General features: G+C 41.8%; 1 protein-coding gene across 6 annotated transcripts in view; it reads left to right on the plus strand.

Annotated features, from left to right (window-relative positions):
• Positions 1–21312, plus strand: part of IRF2 (interferon regulatory factor 2) — a 38374-nt gene extending 17062 nt beyond the window's left edge. For all 6 annotated transcript variants that reach the window (XM_085546682.1, XM_015861404.3, XM_015861403.3 and 3 more), the window contains 7 exons: positions 4026–4125; positions 4742–4918; positions 7415–7461; positions 10801–10912; positions 14535–14699; positions 18664–18710; positions 19946–21312. In XM_085546682.1, the coding sequence (XP_085402808.1) occupies positions 4026–4125; positions 4742–4918; positions 7415–7461; positions 10801–10912; positions 14535–14699; positions 18664–18710; positions 19946–20257 (960 nt within the window). In that variant the 3' untranslated portion in view covers positions 20258–21312. The remainder of the gene's footprint in view (positions 1–4025; positions 4126–4741; positions 4919–7414; positions 7462–10800; positions 10913–14534; positions 14700–18663; positions 18711–19945) is intronic.
• Positions 21313–22245: the final 933 nt, after the last annotated feature.

The raw sequence follows: 22245 nt of genomic DNA on the forward strand, positions 1-22245 counted from the left end.
ATTATACAGTGCGGAAGAGTTATTCCCCATTGCACAGTCTTAGCAACAGAAACCACTTTATTATCAAAATGAATACAGTGGAAATGATGTGAAGTGGGTGCAGAAATGTGGGAGCTGCCATTCTGTTTAAGGCTGTCCATGGTAGTTGTGGCACTCAGATGTTCATTTTTAAGACTGGAGAATGACAACTAAGACTATTGTTTTTTATTTCAGTTTACAAAGTTAAAAATACTTGTAACCATACAATTAGCAACAGCCCTGTCAACTTCAGCTTGCAAACTTTGTTTCTCAGGAGCACCCTGCATCAGGTACTCTCACATGCTGTGGCTGCGTAAATAAATATTTTTATCCATTCATTTATTTATCCATTCCCAAGTTAGCTGCCCTGCTCATTTGAGTAGGTCCTTATTCTTGAATAATGGGGTCATAGTTGAAGAGGAGGAAGAGAACAGATTTTATTGTTGTCTTCATAATTTAAATGCCACATTCAGAATTCTTCCACTCTAAACTGTGTCCTGCAGTATGACAACTAAACGTTTCTTGAACATCTCTCCAGGCATGGTGACTCCACCACCTCTGTGGGCAGCCGTTTCTACTCTTTTAGAGACAAAGTATTTCCTAAGATACTGAACAAGACAGGCCCCAGTACCAACCCCTGGGGAGCACCACTCATGGCCAGTAGGCAGCTGGAGTTATCTCCATTCACCACTACTCTCTGGGCACATCCATGCACATAGTCCATTACCCGGATCAACAAGCTAATAGCACTTCTGAGTGTTTCTATTTTAAAATGCTTAAAAATTAATTCCAGCAATGAATCATAGAACCTAAAATATTTCTATTTTTACTGTAAATCCTGACCATAAGCAAAGCTATGCATGGAATCTCTGATAAAATGTAATATGTATCAAAACATGTTATGTGTGCACAGAATTGACTCTGGAAATCATAGGATCTCAGAATTTGTACATTTCAATTAGAGATTGGGAAAGTGCAGTTCACATTAAAGAAAAGAAGATGGGGCAAATTAGCAAGAAAATGGCATGTATATGGGAAATAAAATTTAAATACTGAAGATGTAAGTATCAGTCTAGGTTTGTTATTAGCTGTCTTTTCTTTGGGAATTTTTCTGGACCTAGGGAGGAATTAAACCTCTCAGTTAACAATGATAAGTCAGGCAACAGCCGATGTACCTCTTTCCTTTCCCTACTGTCAGTCAGTCACACTATACCTCCTGCTTTGCTCTGCACTGCATTGTTGATGTTTTTTTTTTTTTCCTCCTGATTACACTCCCTCCTCTAAAGGGTTTAAATAATGAATACTTATCTTCCTCCTCTATGAAAATATTTTCCTGCTGAACAGCAGAAGGGAGGAAGGGATTTTCTTTACTGTCCCAGGGAGACAAAACTGGGAGGCGTGAGAGAAGTTACGTAGTTCAGCAGAGGGCAGAGGCGATGTGAGGAGGAGGATAATGTGGGGTCAGCATCCCTCATGGGTCTGGAAAAGGAAATTAGAGTGGAAACATGCGAAGTAGCTGTAACAGGAGCTGAAAAGCAACCTGCTGCTGTGATGGTTGCTTGGAGTATTGCTATCCAGACAGAGGTCACTATTTAAAATCTGTCTTATGACTTCCTAACTAGTCTCATCTCACACTCGTTCACCTGCTTGGAGCATTTTGCAGTTAGAGTTTCAAGTTTTCAATACTACTTTCCTCTTCCTGCTTATTTCTAAGAATGTGATGCCTCTTTCCCTTTCAATATCCCTGCAGGTAGTGGTAGCAATGTCTGTTATGCAGCAGCAGTTTTGTGTGTTGTGCTTCTGACTTTGAGCCTAATTTTATGCACAAACACAAGACTCCTACGAAAATGCCTGATGATGAAGTGCTGTGTGAAATAGTGTTTCATTTTTCAAGTCTAAGAAGAAGCAGAGATGAGCTTTTTCCTATTAGTCATTGTTAATAAAGAAGGAATGAAGAAGGATATAGGAAAATGATAATGAGTGAAATAAAAAATTAGTATTTAAGTAGGAAGAATCTAAACTAGATAAACATGAGAAGACTATTTAGTCTTACAATTCTTCTTGGTAGTTTCTTTGTTGTTTTTTAATGGACTTGTTCTTTTTTTTGTTGTTGTTCTTTTTTTCTTTTCTTTTTTCTTTTTCCCATACTGATGATCACCTTTAGGACAGATAAGACAATAGAGCTTATTCTAACTCCAGTGAATACAGTAGAGTTGTGGATGGCAGAACAGTGGGATTGAAGCTTCCTTTAGACCTCTTCTTCTTGGGACAGAGGGGAGCACCTCTGTAGGGTGATTTAACTGTATAGAAGCGGAAGAATAATGTGGCAGAAGGCACATGAGATAAATAATGAGAATGTGTGAAAGGGATCATAGAATCATAGAGTCACCTAGGTTGGAAGAGACCCACAAGATAATTCAGTCCAACCATCTGCCTGTCACCAGTAGCTAAGCCAAGTCCCTCAACACAATGTCTAAATGTTCCTTGAACACCTCCAGGGCTGGTGAATCCACCACCTCCCTGGGCAGCCCATTCTAGCACCTAGAAAAGAGGTGAAAGTTGTCAAAAAAATACATGCTCAAGAAAGCAAAGATCATAGAAAATAAAGAAGGAAACCTAACCTTGACATTAGTTAAATATTAACCAGACAGACAAGGAGGAAGTGCTATTGCTAGGGAAAGGGCAAAGGATTCTTCTGCCCTGACCTTAGACATCTGCAATGCAGTTGCTTAAATGAGGGCTGCCTGTCTACAGTTGTTTGCATTTAATGGAGAGAAATAGTCATTTTTAGGGTGTAATTGAGTTGGTTAGTTGAGGTAAGTTGTACCCTGAAAATGCCTTTATCTTCTCCGGCTTTAAAGGGAATCTAAACCTGTAGAGATGGCACCTAAGTGCAACATGTCTGTGTTTGAAGCCAGGTTAAGGTGCATCTTCAAGAGGAGGATTTTGTTTGTGGAACGTAGCCCTTTTGCATGGCTTTGCAGAAATGAGCATAAAGTGTTCTTCTGCTGTGTTATATGACATGAAAGCACATCTGGCCCATGAAATCATCTGTCTGGCCCAGTGTCATATCTGTGATGATGGCGTGGGCCTAAATGCTAATGGAAAGAGTATTTGAAACATGTCAGGAGAGATTTAATTCTTTCTGTTCCTGTGCTTTTCAAATGCTGAAAGCTGTTGAACTTCCAGAGTTGGAGCTGTATCCAAATTTGTCATCCTTAGCAGACACCAGTGTACATTCTTCCACAAGTTTTTCTGTCAAATCTGTCATCCTTAGTAGTGACTTAGTAGTGTGCTATCTTCCAGTAGTGTTTTTGTGAATCAGTATGTACCATATAAGGCATGTCCTGGTTTAACTGTGCTTTGTAAACAAAGGACAAGCAAGCCTTCCTTTGGATTGCTTTAAATCTGCTTCTCTTCAGCTCAAAGTTTCTAAACTAGAAAGCACAGCTACCATTAAACCCACCCCTCCACATGAGTGTCCCAAATTCATTTATTTATTATTTAGTGCCAGCTGCAGAGATGTCTTCTTTTGATATATGCCATGTTGGCTTGGCTGGTAAATTTTAAATATCCCTTTTTTCACCGTGTTAGTGTTTTACTCACTGAATTCTAAGTCCCTTGAATTATCTCTGTTCCTATCTTTGTTTATTTTCATATCTGATTTTTCTAATCATGCGAGTGTCAGTGCTGCCAAAACTAGCCTTCGTTTCAATGTTTAGAAATGTTTAGCACTGCATGTTTTATCCATGTGTCAGCTTGGGAAGCTGCCAACCTCATAGTCTGTGAAGGGGCATCTGTGTATCTCGTATACTTGGGACTGAATTCTGCTTTCACTGACGCCAGAGGATATTTTCCTACTGAGCCCAGTGACAGCAGCGCTGTGTTAGAAGAAAGCAAAACACTTGCAGATCCTGGAACTGCATTTTTAAATAAGTGACATAAAGTCATCAGAAAATCCATCGAGTCAATCAGCGTTGGCATTTCCTGTTTGTTTTCCCTTCCAGGAGAAGAAGATATTTCAGATTCCCTGGATGCATGCTGCAAGACATGGGTGGGATGTTGAAAAAGATGCTCCCTTATTTAGAAACTGGGCAATTCACACAGGTATCGGAACTCTCTTTTTGCAGGACAGATTTTCACTTGGTTTTCCCTTTTAGATTTATATTTTCCTTCTTTCATGTCTTTGTTTTTACTAACACAGAGTGTGAATTGAAGTTTCCAGATCTGTGGGAGGTTAAATGCTTTTTTCAAGGTCTGCAGTAATCTCCAGCTTTATTGAATGGCTGTAACTCATTTGCATCGAGAAGCACAGTAAAACTTAATTGATTTAAATGTTAACAAGATCGGGTTCAAAATCATTTGGAGTAGAGCATGCTCAGCACTTTGTAGACTCAGTCCCTTAGGCTTTTTATGTGCTTCAATATATTTGAGCCAGACTTAATAAAGGTAAATGCTGTGCAAGCTTTTCCATGTTGTTGTAAAGCTGCATCTGATCTGCAGTGCCCTAGGTCTTTCTTGGTCAGAAACTGTTAATCGTGTTCTGGAAACGTGCTTGAGAATGAGATCACAATATTCACTTTCTCTTGCAACCTCAGCTGTTGTTTGAATGCCTGTCTTGACAACCAAAGGCCAACACCTTGAAGTTAACCTGTGCTGTTATTAGTTTATCTTAGGTTTTCAGTTACGCATCATGTATGCTTAACTCTCTTTTCTTGCTTAGGAAAATACCAGTCAGGAGTAGATAAACCAGACCCAAAGACATGGAAGGCAAACTTCCGGTGTGCTATGAACTCTCTGCCTGACATAGAAGAAGTGAAGCACAGAAGTATAAAGAAAGGAAACAATGCCTTCAGGGTGTACCGGATGCTGCCGTTATCCGAAAGACCTTCCAAAAAAGGTAGAGGAGAGAGCTTGTGAGTGTGAAATTGGTGTTGGCTGCATTGTTACTATGGAGCCTGAATAATGTGCCAGTTTGACTTCTCCTACTGTAAAGTCAGACTTTTTTATCCAGCTGTTCCCTGGAATTCAGGAATTTCTCGGAGAAAAATGGGCTGCATTCAGTTAAGGGAAAGAGCTGCTTTGAGAGAGATCAACAACATAGGGTGCTGGGCTGCTTGAGTGGTGATAGTTCTGTTAAAGCCAATGGAGCTGTATTCAGATGCTAATTGCAGGTACAGTGCTCGTTTGAATGTTGGGCTGCCAAGTAATTGCTGCCAAATGGCTGAAGTTTCTTTTGGGGCAGTTGTAAAGCATAAACAGCTGAAGATTTGCAGAGTTACCAACACCCCAAGCTTAAATTAGGAATAATCTTTCTTGAAGCAGGTGTTAATATCAGTGCTGAACTAAATCATGGTTTGAGGAAGCTGAGAATGCCACAAAGGAGCACCCCAATATATTTAATATCTGTGGCACTGCTTTCAAAATCACAGTCTGTGTGAGTGTGTGAGGTGTCCTAGTGAATGAAAGCAGCACAAAGCCATATCTGGTTGTTTCCTATCTCTCATGAGATAACGTGGCCTCCTTTGGTTAAGGAGAGTGATTGGGGCACATTAGAGATTGATACATTTTGTACCGTAAAGCTCATTCAGAATATGATGGCAGACGTTTACTATCTTTTTTGCAAGCAAGGATAGAAATAAACTTGAGCTCTTTTCTTCTGAGCAGAGAGAGAGTATGCTCTTAAGTGTAGCTGTGGCCTGCACTGAAAATCTGTTTCTGTAGGACATAGGAACCAAATTCAGCTGCCACTTGGAACTGGGAGTACAAACTCAGCATCTGGGTTTCCTATACAAGGAGCAAACTCAAAAGTTTGGCATCCTGGGGAACACTTTATTAAACCATAGAGGCACTTCTTTAGGTAGGTAACCTAGGCCATGAAAAAACAGGAAGAAGTCTGTGCCCTTTCCCCCCCCACAGCATGGTAGTGGTAAAATGGGAGGAGGTTTAAATTCCCTAGATTTGGTTTAAGGTGATGAGTCTCCTACATGCCAGGAGAGGATCTAAGCTCCAGGTCAGTCTAAGGAGTGCTTGGTTTCTTGTTGAACAGAAGTATAAGCATTTTTTTTATTCTTGTTATTGGCTTTTGGAGTAGAAAATTGGCTTCCTTATTCCTCAGATATCTTCTAATGCCCTAGTTGAAAAGATAACCTACCATCCAGATGTTGTACCTCTGCATGACATTCCTCTAAAATCAAATTGGGTATAGCTCAGTTTGCTGTTTTTTAAAAATTGTGGTGTATAAAGCTCATCTTAATTTTTAGATGTGAATGGAAATGAATAATTTTGGCATTTTGGGGGCAGAATCATAGTATGAAAAGAAGATCAATCTGAAAAAAGTGGCGTATTTCCTTTGAAGCTGTTTTCTCTCTCTCATCTGTGCTGTGTTTTGTACATGCAGGCATATATATCCACGAACCATAATCTGACCCATTGTGGCAGATTCCTCTCATAGCTGTAAGAACCAGAACAGTTCATAATGAAAACTGAGATTCTGGATCTCTGTATCATAACAGTAGAAGATTCCACTGCAAATCCAGCTACTATATAGCTGACATCTTTTGGCCCTTGTATATCTTCTCATTTGTCTTTTCTACATGACGTGTGGCTAAATTTATGTATGAGTGAGGGCAAAAGAATTTGTCTGCAAACATTTTTAATTCTAATCCCTATCTTGTAGTAGGGATGGGAGCAATTCCTGGGACACGTCTGTGCAAAGAGTGGGTAGAGCAGAGCTTTCATCAGCAGCTCTGAGCTTCCACATTAGGGTCTCCTCAGGACGGAGCAGGGGCAGCAGTGCTGAGGTCTTACAAGGCACAGGAGATTTGGTGAGGGCTGTATGCTCCGAGTTTTCTTCTGGATTCTCCAGTCCAGCATGAGTGCATAAATCACTTTGGGAGGAATATATATTGTAATTTATGCTCCTATGTTGCAACTATTTGCAAAAATGTGTGTTGAAATTTCCTGTGATCTCCTCTCACTCATTGAATAAAAGAACAATCTCCCTTTTCCTGTTGCTAACGTACAGTGAGGATGTCTCAAGGGTGACAAGATATATGTTTGGATTTGTTTTCTTTGAGAATTTTCCTCCTCTTTCCTTCCCATTTAACAGTCCCTGGTTCTTTGTCACTCTTTCCTATTTTTCACCTTGCTCTTTTTGACCAAAGAAATTGCTTTCTTTGGTCCTTCAAAAATGAAACAACCCTGTGCTCAAGGTGAATTTTGACTGCCCGGTCTTTAAAGTGAATTTGAAACTAAGCAAAAAAAGTTCTCCCTTTCCTAGGAGGTGTTGCTATTTTGAGTCACATTTGAAGGCTATTTCTTAGTGAATATAGAAATCATGGAGGACGATTGATGGCACGGAGGGCTTTAAGAAATCTTCCTTCTGTTGTTGCAGGAAAAAAAACGAAGTCTGAGAAGGATGACAAGTTCAAACAAATTAAGGTAAGAAGCAGCTGTTTGGTAGTATGAAAGCCTGTGAAAACAATCAATTGCCATTGTTTTTTTAATAGTCCCAGTAGTGTCTTATGGTGGATATTTGCAAATCTCCCATGCTTCTGGTTTGGTTAAGTAGCTGCAGTTACTTTGGTGTAGTTTTGTTTTCTTTTAAAACGCAAAGCCTGTTAGAGCCACAGCTGACGTCATCAGTTGACACAGCCCTTGTGTTGCAATGCCTGGAGGTTGGAAAACTGGCAGCTTTGGCAATATGTTTGCCATTTGTCTGTGTAAGTAGAAATACAGTAATAATGGAAGCAGTGCTTGAGAACAATGGAAGTACCTTTTTTAACAATTAGCTCTTTGTGCAGAAGGCATTGGAAATTCATTTTTGTTTAGGAAAATGGTAGAAGTCTGTCAGGGCTTTATGTTCTGCTCATGCTTTGTAAGACAGAGGAAAGTTGTAAAGTTCTTCTTCAGAACATGGACCCAAACTCACATTTACTTTCCTGGCAAAACATGGTATTTCCTACAATTTGCAGTTACACTGATGCCCCCCTGAGATGGTCAGTGCAATGTACTAACAGGATTTGGTCCAACATCAGTGTTTTCATAAAGCAAATTGCAAAGTTTCCAAGCTTTCAGGATTCACAGAAGTCTTTGTTCTTTCATTGAAACTGGGGATTTGAGTGCTGAAAGCACAACCCATGGCAGCATGCAGCAGTGTCTGTAACAGAACAACGGCTCAGTGCTCTGCTGCTTGCTCGTTAAGGACTGTGGCTTTCACATCTCAATGAAGCGGAGAGGTGAAAACTGAGTGCTGGGAAAATTCCTTTATTAAAATTGAATTTGGAAGGCAAAAATCTCTTCTGGTGTTGGTGACTTGTATAATTGCATATCGGAATACTGTTTTATAAATTGTCTGTGATTTCAAATTGCCTATGAGCTACCAATTTTTAACCATTACATATGGATTATGCAGCTACGTGTGATTGTTATCATGTGACTGATAGCCAGGGATACAGTAAACTGCTCAGGTCGGAGCTGGGCAGCACATGATGCCTTCCAAAGCTGGCTGCAGAACTTTGCCCTGCCCCTTCTTCATAGCTTTTTTAGTCAAAATATTAAATACCTGAAAAACTGTGGAGTTACCTGCACAATCTTTCCCTCTTCATTCAAATGAACCTCAAGAATGCTAGTTGCTGAGAGTATCACTGTAGTGTCTGGGAGATTATTATGTGGGTAACACCAACAGAGGGAGAAGCTAAGGGTTAGAGAAAAGGGACTCCAGTGTAACAGAACCTCACATGGAACTCCCCAATGTCACTGCTGCCAGACTCTGTGCATGCCCAAATTCCTAATGTGACTGTTGATGTGAGTGAAGAGTGCTGCCAGACACCACTAGTGAGGCCTTGGTTCCTGCCTGCATCTGGCTGGTGAGGCTGAACTTGAGCAGGATGCTCAGCCAGGACTCTTCCCTTCCCTGACCCTTGTGGTATTGTGAACCTGCACCTAATTCCTGGTTAGGGGGCCACATCTCCCACCTTGCAGATGTGTCTCCTGGTCAGTGCGCTCTTGAGCATATGGGAAAGAGACCAGAAGTAGCTGAGTAGTCCAAGGAGCCATGAATAGGCTCTTTCCTCTGAAACAGAGGTGAAGGCTGAACTGCCTGTGTGAGATGTAATCTCTACCTTATGGTAGATGCATAATTTTGACTATGCATGCAGCTCCCCACTGAGATAATTTTTAAGTCTAAGTGACACCTTTCCCAATCCTTTCAGCTTCCTCCAGGCATCCAGACACTAAAAAGTAGTGTAACACCAACTGTGCTGATATCCATGTCCCTTTGTGGACCTGGCCCCATCACCCAGGTTTTAGGATGTACATTTGTTTCTGCAACTGAAAAGGGCAGCTAAATAAACTCGGCTTTATTAAAGCCTCAGCGAAGCTGAGCAAGTTATGGTGCAAGCAGCGTTCCCATGGAGGCTGTTGTGTTTGCCAGGGCATTGCACAGCACCATGGCTCTAGTGTGGAGTCCGCATGTGTCTGCAGTCAGTGAGCCTGGATGGATCAATAGCAGCTAATTTGATCTTTTCCTGCTTTCTGGGTCTTTGACGTGTGGGCTGACACCACCAGTGGTGCTCATTGGAGACCATGTGCCAGTAGCACTGTAGCTGCCTTACGCTCCTCTGATGTGCAGAAAGGGGCCTGGGAACAGCCTGTGTGACTGCACTCTGGCCTTGCTGGAAGGCTGGGAAAGCACACGTGTGTACGAGTGACAGCTCTTAATGAGTGGGTCCCAGTCACTGCATGTGGCATCCAAAAACTGCATGTTATCCTGTCCCCTGTGTCCCCATGATAACCCTTCATATGGTTAGTGTTGTGAAGGGCTCGCACCATGAGTCCTGAGGCTTGCCTTTGCCCTGCGCTTACTGAGGTGTTTTAGAACAGTGAATATGAGCATGCCAAGGCAACAGATCAAACTAGCAGTTCTGCACCTCTCTGAAGATGTCATCAATGTGACAGCAATGCGGAACTTGGCTTTCAGTGGCAGCTCTGATAGCCCAGAATGAGAGCTGAAGGCTTTAGACTTCTTACCTGATAACCTTGTATGGGTATCAGTATCAGGGAGGAGGCTGGGCATGTAGTTAGTTCTTTAAAAGTGTTTATAGCTTTTGCAAGAAATCCTGAGTTTGTGGTATTAACATTTTTTTTGGTGTCTAGTCTGAAGGGAGATTTTTCAGTTCCCTTTTGAATGTACCAGACCGACATTGTGCATCTTGTGGGCAGGTCAGTATATATAGAGCAGGTGGTGTTTTCCCAATGCTATTGCCCTCTGGTAATGTTTATGATGTGATCTAAAAAGCTGTATTTTGTGTAAACACTTTGATTTGCTGATGAGAAAAATTAAGGATAGAATTTAGTAATTCTTAAACTGAAGCTAGGGCTTCCTTGCAGAGAGTACTGAGAGATAGAGCGTGTTTGGAAGAGAACGAGGATGAAAATGAAATAGAATACATTTGCAAGCAATGTTTCTTCCTTGTTTGTTCTAAATGTCGATCTCCTGTAATAAATAGCACGGCTAATTTCTTGCTCCCAGAAGACTCACTCTAAATCTGAAAATTAAAAATAGCTGGAGTTTCAAAGCTGAAGATTTGGAAGTAAACTCTGGCTGCTTCTTCTCAGAGAACCAAATTGCTTGTTCTGATACTTTGTCTAACAGGGAACAGTGGGAATGGGGCAGACAGAAGCAATTTGATTTATTACCATCTCTGAACAATGAGATGAACTTAGTCCAGGCTCCTAAAATAAATCAAACCTGACCCAACTGTACTGTTTTCATTCTAGCAAGAGCCAGTTGAATCATCTTTTGGGATTAATGGGCGAAATGATGTTACTTCTGACTATTTCCTGTCCTCCAGTATAAAAAACGAAGTTGACAGTACAGTGAACATTGTAGGTAAGTACTCCTATGCTTTGCTTTTCATATATGCTAAGCATACAGGTGAATTAAAAGACAAATACATGAAATAGGTAATGCCAGGAAAAAGGAACCAAAAAACTTCTGACAGTTTCAAACTCACCTTTCCAGCAGCACTGTGCACTTTGGAGAAAATCCCAGGTATAATCATGTCTATGTATTCATTGTTAGCCTAAGCTGCACGAGGTCCTGCCTGCAGGCCAGCCCCACCACTCTGCAGGGATGGCGAGCAGCACTACTGCAGCGTGGCTGTTTCTCTGAGAGCAAAGCACGTGGGAGCTTTTTCAGGTGGCTTTCCCTGACATCAGCTTATATAGTTCTCTGCTGTGACGAGATACTACCCAGTGTCCATGGGGAGGTTATGCCGAAGCTGGGAAATGATTTTCCTTTCCTCAAAGAACAGTTTTATATAGGATTACATTTTGTTTGGGAGTTTAATCAGAAATATGAAATAGAAGAACTTGGGTTTTTTTCTTAACATTGAGTTAATTCTTAACATTGCAGATCTAAGAAGAAAGATCAGTGAAGTCTGTATTTAGAAACAGGTGCATTAGGAATTAGATGTCATCTCAGAATGTGAATGATTGGCCCTTGGTAGAATAACTGGGTTGGTTTTGACAGCTCTTTCAGGGCTAAGGTTGTCACTGCAGTGAGGGCTCCTAGAAATGTGACCCATATAATATTTTCTCTGGAGTTCTACATATGAGAAAAAAAGTGTTTGAAAAATAAGTTGATCTTTTTGTGAAGATGGCAGTAGTTGCATGTGCTGATGTCACAGGGCTCTGTGTTAAGTCATTCCCACAAACATTTCCATGGTTGAGGAGTTCATGAGCTTTTTTTTTTTCTTTTCATGACAGTTTATTTAATCAGTTATTTCTTTGTAAGAATGTTAGGAAATGAATTTGTTCATACTGTTACAGAGAGCTTTATAACTTGAAGGAATTACACTAAAATGAGTTACATGCACTGACTGACTAAAATCCAGATCTGAAATACATCAAGGCTGTTATGCAGCCTCAAAGGGGAAACTTCCTACAGTTTAGTTTTGTTGTAAAGCCTTCAAGTTAAACAGAGATCAATTAACAGCAGCCTCTGCCATGTACCTGGTGTTCCCAAAATCCACAAGCATACAAGAGAGTCGTTATACTGGAACAGCTCAGTTTTCTACAATGCAGCGTATCCTGAACTCCTGTTCAGTTTTAAGTAAGAGATGAATCCATGATGCACCTTAGAAAATCTCAGTAGTTACAGAACAGAACCCAGATGGGGGGATATAAGAATTCTTGAAAGGTCTAAGATGGAAACCAAGAGAGGAGCAGAATTAATTGCCCCTGACAGGTTTTTCTTTTCCTCTGGACACGAGGGAGACCTCTACTTAGTGGCTTGGTTTTTTTTCCCTTTGCTCCTATGGATAGGCCCAATATCCATTTTCAGGGGTATGACAGCAAGGATTGGGTGGATAAGTGTGATCCAAAATTGTTTAATGAATGGTTAGAGAAGTGTGCCGCTTATCCAAACTGAAGAGAGAAGTCCTTATTTAGTACTCCAAGCCAGTATTTCATATAAACAGGGGAGAAAGGGTAAAATAGATATATTCTGCAGAAAGGACAGAAGTCAGCTGGAGGGGAGAAAAGACAAACAGCACCTGCACTGTTTCTGATGTACGTGCAGCTCAAAGGAGAGAGGTGGCATATTGCCCAAATGAGCAGTATGTTTTGCTGCACTAAACTTATCTCTTGGGGTGGGTAAGAATTCTCCAGGTATTGAGGAGAAAGATAAAAACACTGCAGATGGCCTGCTCTTATCCTGAAAAGGTTGCACAATACTGGTTTCTTGTGGATAAAAATTAACTCTGTGTGTGTGTGCTTCTAACCCCCAGCACCCCGATGTAAAGCAGATGTTTTCAAAACAAAATATCTGGAACAAAATGGTAATAATTGTAGTGACTAAGCTGAAAAAAAGGCTATCAGATATGTATGTCATTTTCTGTATGTTGGAATTGTCTCATAGACTACACAGCCGGGTTCAGGGAGTTTCCAGTAGTTGGCTGGCACTTCACTGAGATTTTCCCTGGGAGAAAACCCTGTCACTTTTCTTTTTGAAAACATCGTGCTCTAACCTTGCCCGGAAGATAGAAGACAGGAGTGGATTGTGCATTCATGCATATTTATTTGAGTTCATCCAGGAAAAGATACATCTGTCCTTTTTAAATTAATAATCAGAGTGCTTAGGTCACTTAACTGAAGAATTCCAAGATGTGCTGCGCTTCATTTACTACATTTTTCTTCATCGTTCTGGTAAAAAGCAAACAAACAACCCCCCTGTCTGAATTTCTAATAATTCAGTGCCATATAGCTTGGTGAATTAACTGTGACTGTTCCTTGAAACATCCAGTACTGGCCACTTCTGGAATGACATGGCCAGTTGGGATGGGCTGCTGGTGCCTGAAAGGACATAACTTGTTGCTGCATAAAACTCAAAATAGGCATTTACTGTGCAATAGTGTTTAAGACAGTTCACAGCATGCAAATAAATCTGGACCAGTTCCTCTGTCACAAAATCTTCCCAAACTGTTGTTGAAATTAGTAGGAATTTGTCTGTATGAAAATTGTTCCTTTTGATGCTTTATGGTGCAGTGAAAGAATACTGATAGTCTTTCCCTTTCTCTTGGACAGCTGTGCCATTCCATGAGGTGGTTCCTCACCTGTTTGCTGTTCTGATCTGGTTAGTGGCTTTTAGCTCAGTGCCAGATTAATGCAGTTGTTACATGTTCATACTGACCAAAAGGGGTGTTCTGTAGCACAGCTAGTGCCTGCAGAACACTTTGGGGTGTTTGCAAAGCATCTGTGGAACCTTTACTTTGAAGAAATAAAAATGTTTCTTTGGTATTAAACTTTACTGGGGAGGGAGATAGGAAAAACGTGTCCATAACTAACCAGACAGTAGCTGTCAATCATGGGCCATAGGGACTACAGAGTATAGGTTCAGCTGTGATTTTCTACATTCCATCACTGACATTGCAAGTATCACTGCGAATAAGCATCTAATTGGAGAAATATGTTTTTGAACACGTCATGTATTATTTGGCTTTTCACTGTATTTTACATGACTGCAAGGCTAGATTTTTGTGTACCAGTTATGACTTATTTGCTCTCATGGTGCATAATCGATGTGAAAGCATCCAGATGCTATGGGATGTTAGCAGCTTGCTAGGTGAGGATGCTTCCCCAGATTAAGAGAGATTGCCACGGTCTTTGTGTCCTGGTAAGGAAAGAGCGTGGCTATGGTGTTCCCTAGGAAAGCATCAGGGTGTGTGGGGGTGGGCTCAAGGGCATTTTGAGTGGGAGCCAGGAAAGAGTTAGGCATTCTCAGTTGTCACAAGTGGAAAAGAAATTTCTGTGAAGGTGGTGGAAACTTAATAAATCACATAGTTTTCCTGTAGAAGTCCCACTGAAAGCAGGTGGTGGAAGTGGAAGAAAGTGCTGAGACTGTATTAAAGACTCCAGTTCATTCAAATACCAAGCTTGTCCTTGGAGCATGCTCTTAGATTCAACAGAGTTGATGTATTTTGAGTAATCATTTCTTTTCTTCTAACTCCCAGTTGTAGGACAGCCGCACCTTGATGGCAGCAGTGAGGAGCAGGTGATAGTTGCCAATCCTCCAGATGTTTGCCAGGTGGTAGAGGTGACAACAGAAAGTGATGAGCAGCCTCTCAGCATGAGCCAGCTGTACCCCCTACAGATCTCCCCTGTCTCGTCCTATGCAGGTAAGCATGCCCATATTTCTTTAAGTTGCTTTTAAGAAATGTTTGAAAGACACTGAACTTTCTAAGGAGTGCCAGGCCCAGAGGCAGGGGTCTCTGGGGAACAGCAGGCTCTTTAAGGGCATCTGGCACAGATATGGATTCAATAATGTCTGTTCTGCTGGCTTCTGTATTTTTAACTCAAAAACTCAGGGTACTGTATAGTAATTTTACGTTGGAAAGCAGCTCAACAGAGCTGAGGGTGGAAATACAAGCTGCAGTTTTTAGCCTGTGACTAAAGGAAAAAGAACGGTTTTAGATGCAATGTAGAGAGGCCTTTTCATCTTTTATTAGAGGGACATTTTCAGTGGTACAAGTGATACGCTGTAAATATATTCTGCCTCCCCGACAGCCTGATCTTTTAAAGATAAGAGGTCATAATCTCTGCTGTATGTTTCCATGGTGCTTGGCATAGTGGGTACAGAGTGCTAAAGGCTGCATTAATGATATGTAATGCAAATGTGAATCTGAAGGCCCTGGGGGGCTGGATCTGTCTTGTTACAAATAGTCTGCAGACCAGAACATCTATGTCGTGACTGATAAGAAGGGGTCTGTGGAAGTCTGGCTTCCAGTGTCTGTCTCCCATCTGGATTCTCTGATATCTAAAAAAAGGGTGAGATAACAAGCTTTCCCTTGAGTCAGGGTGCTAATGGTTTCTTGTTGTTATCTGGCCCATTATTTTCATAGAACTGGTAGGAAGTTAAGAGTCTTGGCCCTTATTTATCCCTTATCCAAGGCTGACAAGCTGTTCAGAAGCTGTTAGGGGAGAACAAACACAAATGTACACATAGGCATACTATAGAGTTCCTGCAATCATACAAGCCTTATTTCTATAGAAAGCAGGGCAAAACTGTGTTTAAAAGTAGGAAAAGTTTCATATTCAACCTGTCCTTCCTTTTTTAATGTGTTGCTAACTTGCAAACTTCAGGAGATGGAGGCAAAAACAGAAATGTCATCTTCTTAGGCAAACTCGAGTATTGTTCCCACTGCAATTTATTATTTTATACACAGTTTTGCCTTTGACTCATTATGCTGAATTACTTCCAGATGCATTTTTATAAAATATGTATGTAGGAATTTTTATCTTTGGGTCTGGGTGAATATTATGATGTCTGTTGAATAGCCTCCAATGTTAGTCTCAAACGTTGATATACGGTCATGCTTCCCCGTGTGTTTAGTCTGTAATGGTCAGAGCATTTAAAAGGGCTTTGCAAAGCATAAGGAGGGGTGCTTTAATTTACTAGCGGTGGGAGACAGGGCCTTTGAAACATTTGTCCTTGTTCCAAATGCTTCTTGCAAAACTGTTCCTGGCTGTGTAAAAGCAACAATGATGCTTTTTTTTGACCTCGGCTAAAGGGTCTAAGCTCTTGGAATGCAGACAGAAGTCACCATCTAGGTCTGAAAGTCACTGTAATTGCTTGGGCTGTGACAACAGAGAGGGGTGATCTGGTGACAGGAGAATCGCCCTGACATGAGCAAGTCCCGAGTTACCTCTTCAAAAGTCAATGCGAGAAATCTACATAAATAGAATAACTGAAAAAAAGACATAAAAAGAATGACTGAAGAACTTCTGCTATCCCCTTACACTGTCTTAGTATCCTTGTGGATTTCAGCTTTCCTAACTTGTATCAGGGCCTACTAAACCATTACTAAGATAGCACAGAAGATGATTTCATGCCACCAACATGTCTTTGAACGCATCCTGAGACAGGATGAAGATCCTGGTTACCCTAGCTGGGGAGCCAGTCAGATGTGGTGTGCTGCTAGAATCTGTGCTGGGACAAGTCCATTTTAATATCTTCATCAGTGAGCAGAAAAAGTGGTGGAATGCACAGGGCGTGTTCGGTCTGGTGAAGAGATGGTTTTGGTAGCAGGCTGTCCACATCTACAGCAGTGTTATTGAGAAGGTTGAGCAAGGCTATTTCATGGTGGTGCACAGTGAGAAGTAAAAGGCAGAAATTGAAGCAATAGAACTTGGTCCAACTGAATATAAGAAAATATGTAGCTTTTTTCACCACAGGATTTTTCAGAACCCTGACATTTGTAGGTTATTCTCATGGTGTTTATAGTTTTATCTTGTTATACACAAAACCATATAGATATGGAGTCCTAAACCTGCCCTTGTGACTCTGCTGAGTACAGTTGCCTACTCTGTCAGGTGCTACCGCTAAGTGGCAGGAAAGAGGATGACCATAACAGCTGCACAGGAGCACTTAGTTTAGCTCTTCTGAAATAACAACAAAAAAAGTAGCCGTAGGTATCAGCTGTCCTACATAAATCTGCTTTATTTCAAAAACACCTCTAGTTCCTTTCTGAGGTTACGCAGGCAAATGATATTTCTGGCCTTTATGAGTTTCCTCATATTTCCATTGACGTCTATGAAATCCATTTTTTTTAGTACCAAGGCTGTTCTTGTCAACCTCATCTTGTTTGACGCTGATTCAAATAACCTCCTTGATTCAAATGACCTCTCTCACTTTCCATATCGCAGTGGCTAGCTTCCATGGCTTTTCCTAACTATAGTGCTCTCTCTTGCTCAGCATTTTGTTATGTATAAACATCAAGGATGGATTCCTTTTCATCTACATCACTATTTTCTGTTGCCACATGCTTCCTCATGTCAAGGAATATCTTTCCTGTCTCTTGTGTGGATTCCTCCTATTGACTGTCTCTGGGGCCATTTCTCCTTTTGTACGGATTACTTTCTGCCTCTCCTTCCCCTTTCCCTTCCTCCCAGTCCGGCTTAATTAGCCAACTTTATCACGTTGTCACATCTCTCTATACCTTCGCCAGTGAATGAGGAGCCCTGCAGAGTGTTAACTTCATAGCACTTCACAGTTAGATCCTCTGCCTTGCTGCGTGTTGTGACTGGGTCTCTGGAGTAGGCAAGGTGCCAGCTATGGAAGTTAACGTGTTTAGCAGCTGAGCTGCCTGCTTACTTATTTCAGCGGGACTTTGAGTGCAATTTAGATCCTTGGGTCTGAAAGAACAACTGAGCCCATGAGTTTATGGCCCTTTGCCTAAACCTGGTCCTTAGCTGAGCCTATGGGGAAGAGCAGGGAGTTGCCAGTCTTTCTGGAGACCTGTGTGGAGGTCATCTGGTCCTGCCACTTGCTCAGGTAGGGCCACCTAGAGCGCTCGAAAATACAGTGGGGCTCAGGCTCTTCTGCAAGCAAAGGCTGAGGCTGCAGGAGGGTGGCCATCCTCGTGGAGCTGCTGCCCTGTCCCCCAATGCAGAAGGGTGGCAGTGTGTCTCTGCGCTCTGTTTGGAGGTGGGAGGTGCTGGGGCTGCCCTGCTGTGGTGCAGGAGGTAATTGCATTTGTCTGTGCTGGAGTGGTGGGCAGAGGGATGAGATATAGAGCAGGGGACAGGGCAAAACTGACATAAGAGCAAAGTGTAACAGTAGTAATAAAGTGCAAGAACTGATAACAAAGTCTTGAAGTGGCAAACTGAGATAACAGTTCATGAAACATACCACACTTATCTCCTCTAGGGTGGTGTTGTTGATGGTTTTGCAGAGACATAAAAATAAGGATTTGCAGAGGACTTTGCTCATAACTGACCTCGAGCCACCAAGAGCAGGAAAAGGGAAGAGGGGGCATTCCCCACTGGTAGTAGTTTCTCTCTGCCCAGAAGTGTGAGCAGTAACACTGACCTGCTTCTTCCACCTCTGCTGCAGTCTATTCCAGAGTGTATCCAGATTAACCATGATAACCACATGAATTTACTCCATAGTTCCATGGTACTGTGTTGTCTGACCTTTAGATTACTTTACAGGGGATACATAGTTTACTATTCTTTTCTGATTGTTTGGCTTGACTCTGTTTGCTTGTACTTGCTTGAAGTGAATCATGCCTCTTGAGCTGGATTTTGCTACTGTAGATAACATTACTTGGGTTTCATTTTTGCCTCTGTTTTACTTGACAGAAAGTGAAACGACCGACAGCGTTCCAAGCGATGAAGAAAATGCAGAGGTAAGTGTTTTCTGCATTTTTGAATGCTTTGGAGCAAAATCTCCAAGTAGTGTCCTGTGGTATTCTTTCCACTTCTACATTTGCAACTGTCTGCTAGTGGAGCGTTCCTGTTTAATAGCTGAGGGAGAAAGAAAAAGTAGGAAGCTTCTGGGGAGACAAATGCTGGGATGATTTTCAAGCAGAACAGATATCTCTGCAAGTTCATTCTTCCTCATTTGTCAAAGCTACAAGGAGGTTGATTTTCATGAGAATATACTCTGTAGAGCCATCAGCAGTGCCAGCTAGTTTGTTAATATGGAGCAAACTATCGAACCTTGTCATGCGCGTGTGTGCTTGTGTACGCTGCATTGACGTTGCTGGGTAGTGAGTATTTTATCTCAGCTGAAAACATACTCGCTTTGTTCTCCTTAAATGGCATGTGAACTCGTACAATTGGAGGAAATGCTTACACGTGTGATAGAAATACAACTTGAATGTTTGAGGTGTGTGAGGCCAAAAGCTTTCCTGAGCGGGCAAGACTGAGTTAGCACACAGCAAGAGCTACCTTCTGTCTGCATGGTTATAATAGTGTTTATTCCTCTGCCTTGGACCAGAGGAATATTCCTACTCCCATGAGCAGGTGGAAAATAAGGTGTCTGTGAGAGTTCATGGCACAAGGAAGAGAGAAAAGTGTGGAAATGCCCCAACTACTGCACCAGTGGTGACTGAGGTGGGGGCTCCCCATCTCCCCATACCCAGTGAGGACCCTCCTTTGACAGGATGTGCCACTGCAGTATGTGTGATGGGGAAAGGGCAGGATGCTTAATCCCTGTGATGAGTGGACATGCTACCAAGGGATTTTCCTGGCAGCTTTACTTCTGATGGCAGAGCTTTTGAGTCTCTGTGCCAGCTCTCCCCAGTAATGGAGATTTCAATTTGAAGCTCTTGAGGTTTAGGTCACCTGTGTCCAATTTTGTCAATGGCATACTGTGTGTAAGGTCTTTATTTTCCATCAGAAGAATAGCAGCATGTTTTGAGTGCTGGAGAGCCACCAGGGTTAGGATACAGGACTTATAAAGGGAGAACTGACAAAGAGCAAAGACATTCAAAGCCAGCTGCTGGTGACTCAGGCTTTTAGAGATGGGGCAACTCCTTTGCAGTTTGTAGATATTTCTGTCTTCATCTTACTGCTGGCAGCAGTTTGCAAAGTGCATTCACTCACGCAGTCTTTCTTCGTTCTTCTTCCCCCTTCATAGGGACGACTTCATTGGCAGAAGAAAAATATTGAAGGCAAACAGTATCTCAGCAATCTGGGAATGCGGAACACTTCTCATATGCTTCCCAGCATGGCTACTTTTGTAGCCAACAAGCCTGACCTCCAGGTCACCATCAAAGAAGAAAGCTGCCCGCTGCCTTACAACAGCTCCTGGCCCCCTTTCCCAGACATCCCTCTGCCACAAGTAGTGTCCACAGCCTCCACGAGCAGCAGCCGGCCAGACCGCGAGACACGGGCTAGCGTCATCAAGAAGACGTCAGACATCACCCAGTCAAGAGTCAAGAGCTGCTAAGCCTTTGACAGTGTGTTTTTTAGCTTTGTTTTGTTTGGTTTTGTATTTTACGTTTCTCTAGGAGAGGTTCAACCCTTGACGCACATTAGACAAATCTAAGGTAAAGAAAGCCTTGGCAATATAAAACATTGCTGTGTCTGACTCCAGTGCCGGAGTGTTTTTAACTCAGGACTCCAGCCGTCAGTGTGTACATCTGAACCCAGGTGGACTTGCAAGGTTGCTACGTAGGAAAATAAAACAAGAACTTTGGCCCACTTGCAGGTTTCAGTGTTTCATAAGAGGACCAACTGACCACAAGGGAAGTGGTGCTGCTGCGCTTCTTGCTGTCAAGGCTGTGATGGAACTGAAAGCCTCAGAATGGAAGAGAAAATGTGAACTAGCTGGAATATTTTTAAATAAAAAAAAAATAAATTCTATTGTGAATATTGTACATAGTGCAGTACTAGCAACGTTGCAGTCTGCTTCTGCACCTTATTAAGAAAGCACTTACAAAAGGCCTTTTATTACCTTGCTCTACTTAATGGCACATTGAAGGTCCCTCCCCACCTGTATTCTTTTCCAAGGCTATTCTTGCTAACGTGTCTTTAAAGAATAGTGGAAAGGAAAGAAAGTTAAAACTTCCCATGTGGATTTCATACATTTTAAGACTGCTTTTCTCGTGTTTGTTTTCTAATCTGCTATGCTTGAATGCCGCGTGGTACAATAGGGAAAAAAGAAACTATTACAGAGATGTTATGCAAATTCCCAGATTTAAGAAAAAAAAGAAGAATACTCTAATTCTAACCAGAGCAAGCTTTTTTATTTTTTATACAGGGGAATATTTTATTCAAAATAAAATTCTAAAGTGAATATAATTTTTTTTAATCTTTTCTACAGCAAATTTATAATTTTAAGATTCAATCCTTGGTTATCAGCAGTTATTACATCCTTGTGGCACATTTGTTTTTGTTTTTTTTTAATTTTGTAAAGGTGAAATAGCTTTTATGAGCTCATGTAGCAATCAGATTATCCTGTGGATTGATAATAAATATGGTATATAGTTAAATTTTTAATAACCCTCTTGTTTGTCTCTCTTTTCTAATCTTTCAGAAGCCGCAGATGGTGTGGGTGTTTGATAGGTAGATATGAAGGCTCAGAGCGAACTATTAGCATGAGCTGCCTTTACAGTTTCTGCAGCGCTCATCTGACAGAGTGGGAAGTGCTCTGCTCAAGACATCTTGAGGTGCAAAGAGGAACTAGTGCTTAATGGCAACCAGCTCAAGTTTGGCCTCACGTGCACAGGTTGGGAACTGCAGAACCTCTCCTGATGCTATTCCATGGTTTAGCTTTGAGGAAAGCATCTCATTGAAGGGAACTTCAGGGTGTTCATCTGCGGCCTCATGCGGGCACAGCTGAGCTCGCCCCATTCCTGGTAGATAACTGTTTAGTTTGCTCTCAGTTTACTTGTTTCAGTAGCAGTTTCTTATTAGTAGAATGAATCAGAAGTCAAGTGAATACTCGAAGCAGACATTCTCCATCTGTTGCATGATGGCAAATTCTGATTTCCCTGGTTTGGGTGAATGGCTTGGGTTGGAAGGAAGTTCAAAGACCATCTAGTTCCAAGTCCCCCTGCTGCTGACAGGGTTGCCAACTGCTAGATCGAATCCCAGATCTGGCTACCCAGGGCCCATCCAAACTGGCCTTAAAGGCTTCCAGGGGCAGGACATTCACAGCCTTTTTGGGCAGTCTGTGCCAGCACATTACCACCCCATCTGTGAAAAACTTTCCATTGACATCTAATCTAAATCTCCCCTCAATCTGTATCTAATGAGAGGGTGTGTAGCAGCTTGCAGAATTGCATGGCGGTAGTAGACAAACCATGCCATTGATCCTGTGAAGCACTGTGAGCTTTGGGCTATCACACAGAGTGATAGCCCAAAGTGTGATGTGTAGCTTCAAGTGTGGTTATCTCAACTGCTGAGTACATATGGAGCGTTGTGTATATTTGT

This window comes from Coturnix japonica, chromosome 4, assembly GCF_054131305.1.
Source record: "Coturnix japonica strain WE chromosome 4, WE-NBRP24, whole genome shotgun sequence".
Lineage (NCBI taxonomy): Eukaryota > Metazoa > Chordata > Aves > Galliformes > Phasianidae > Coturnix > Coturnix japonica.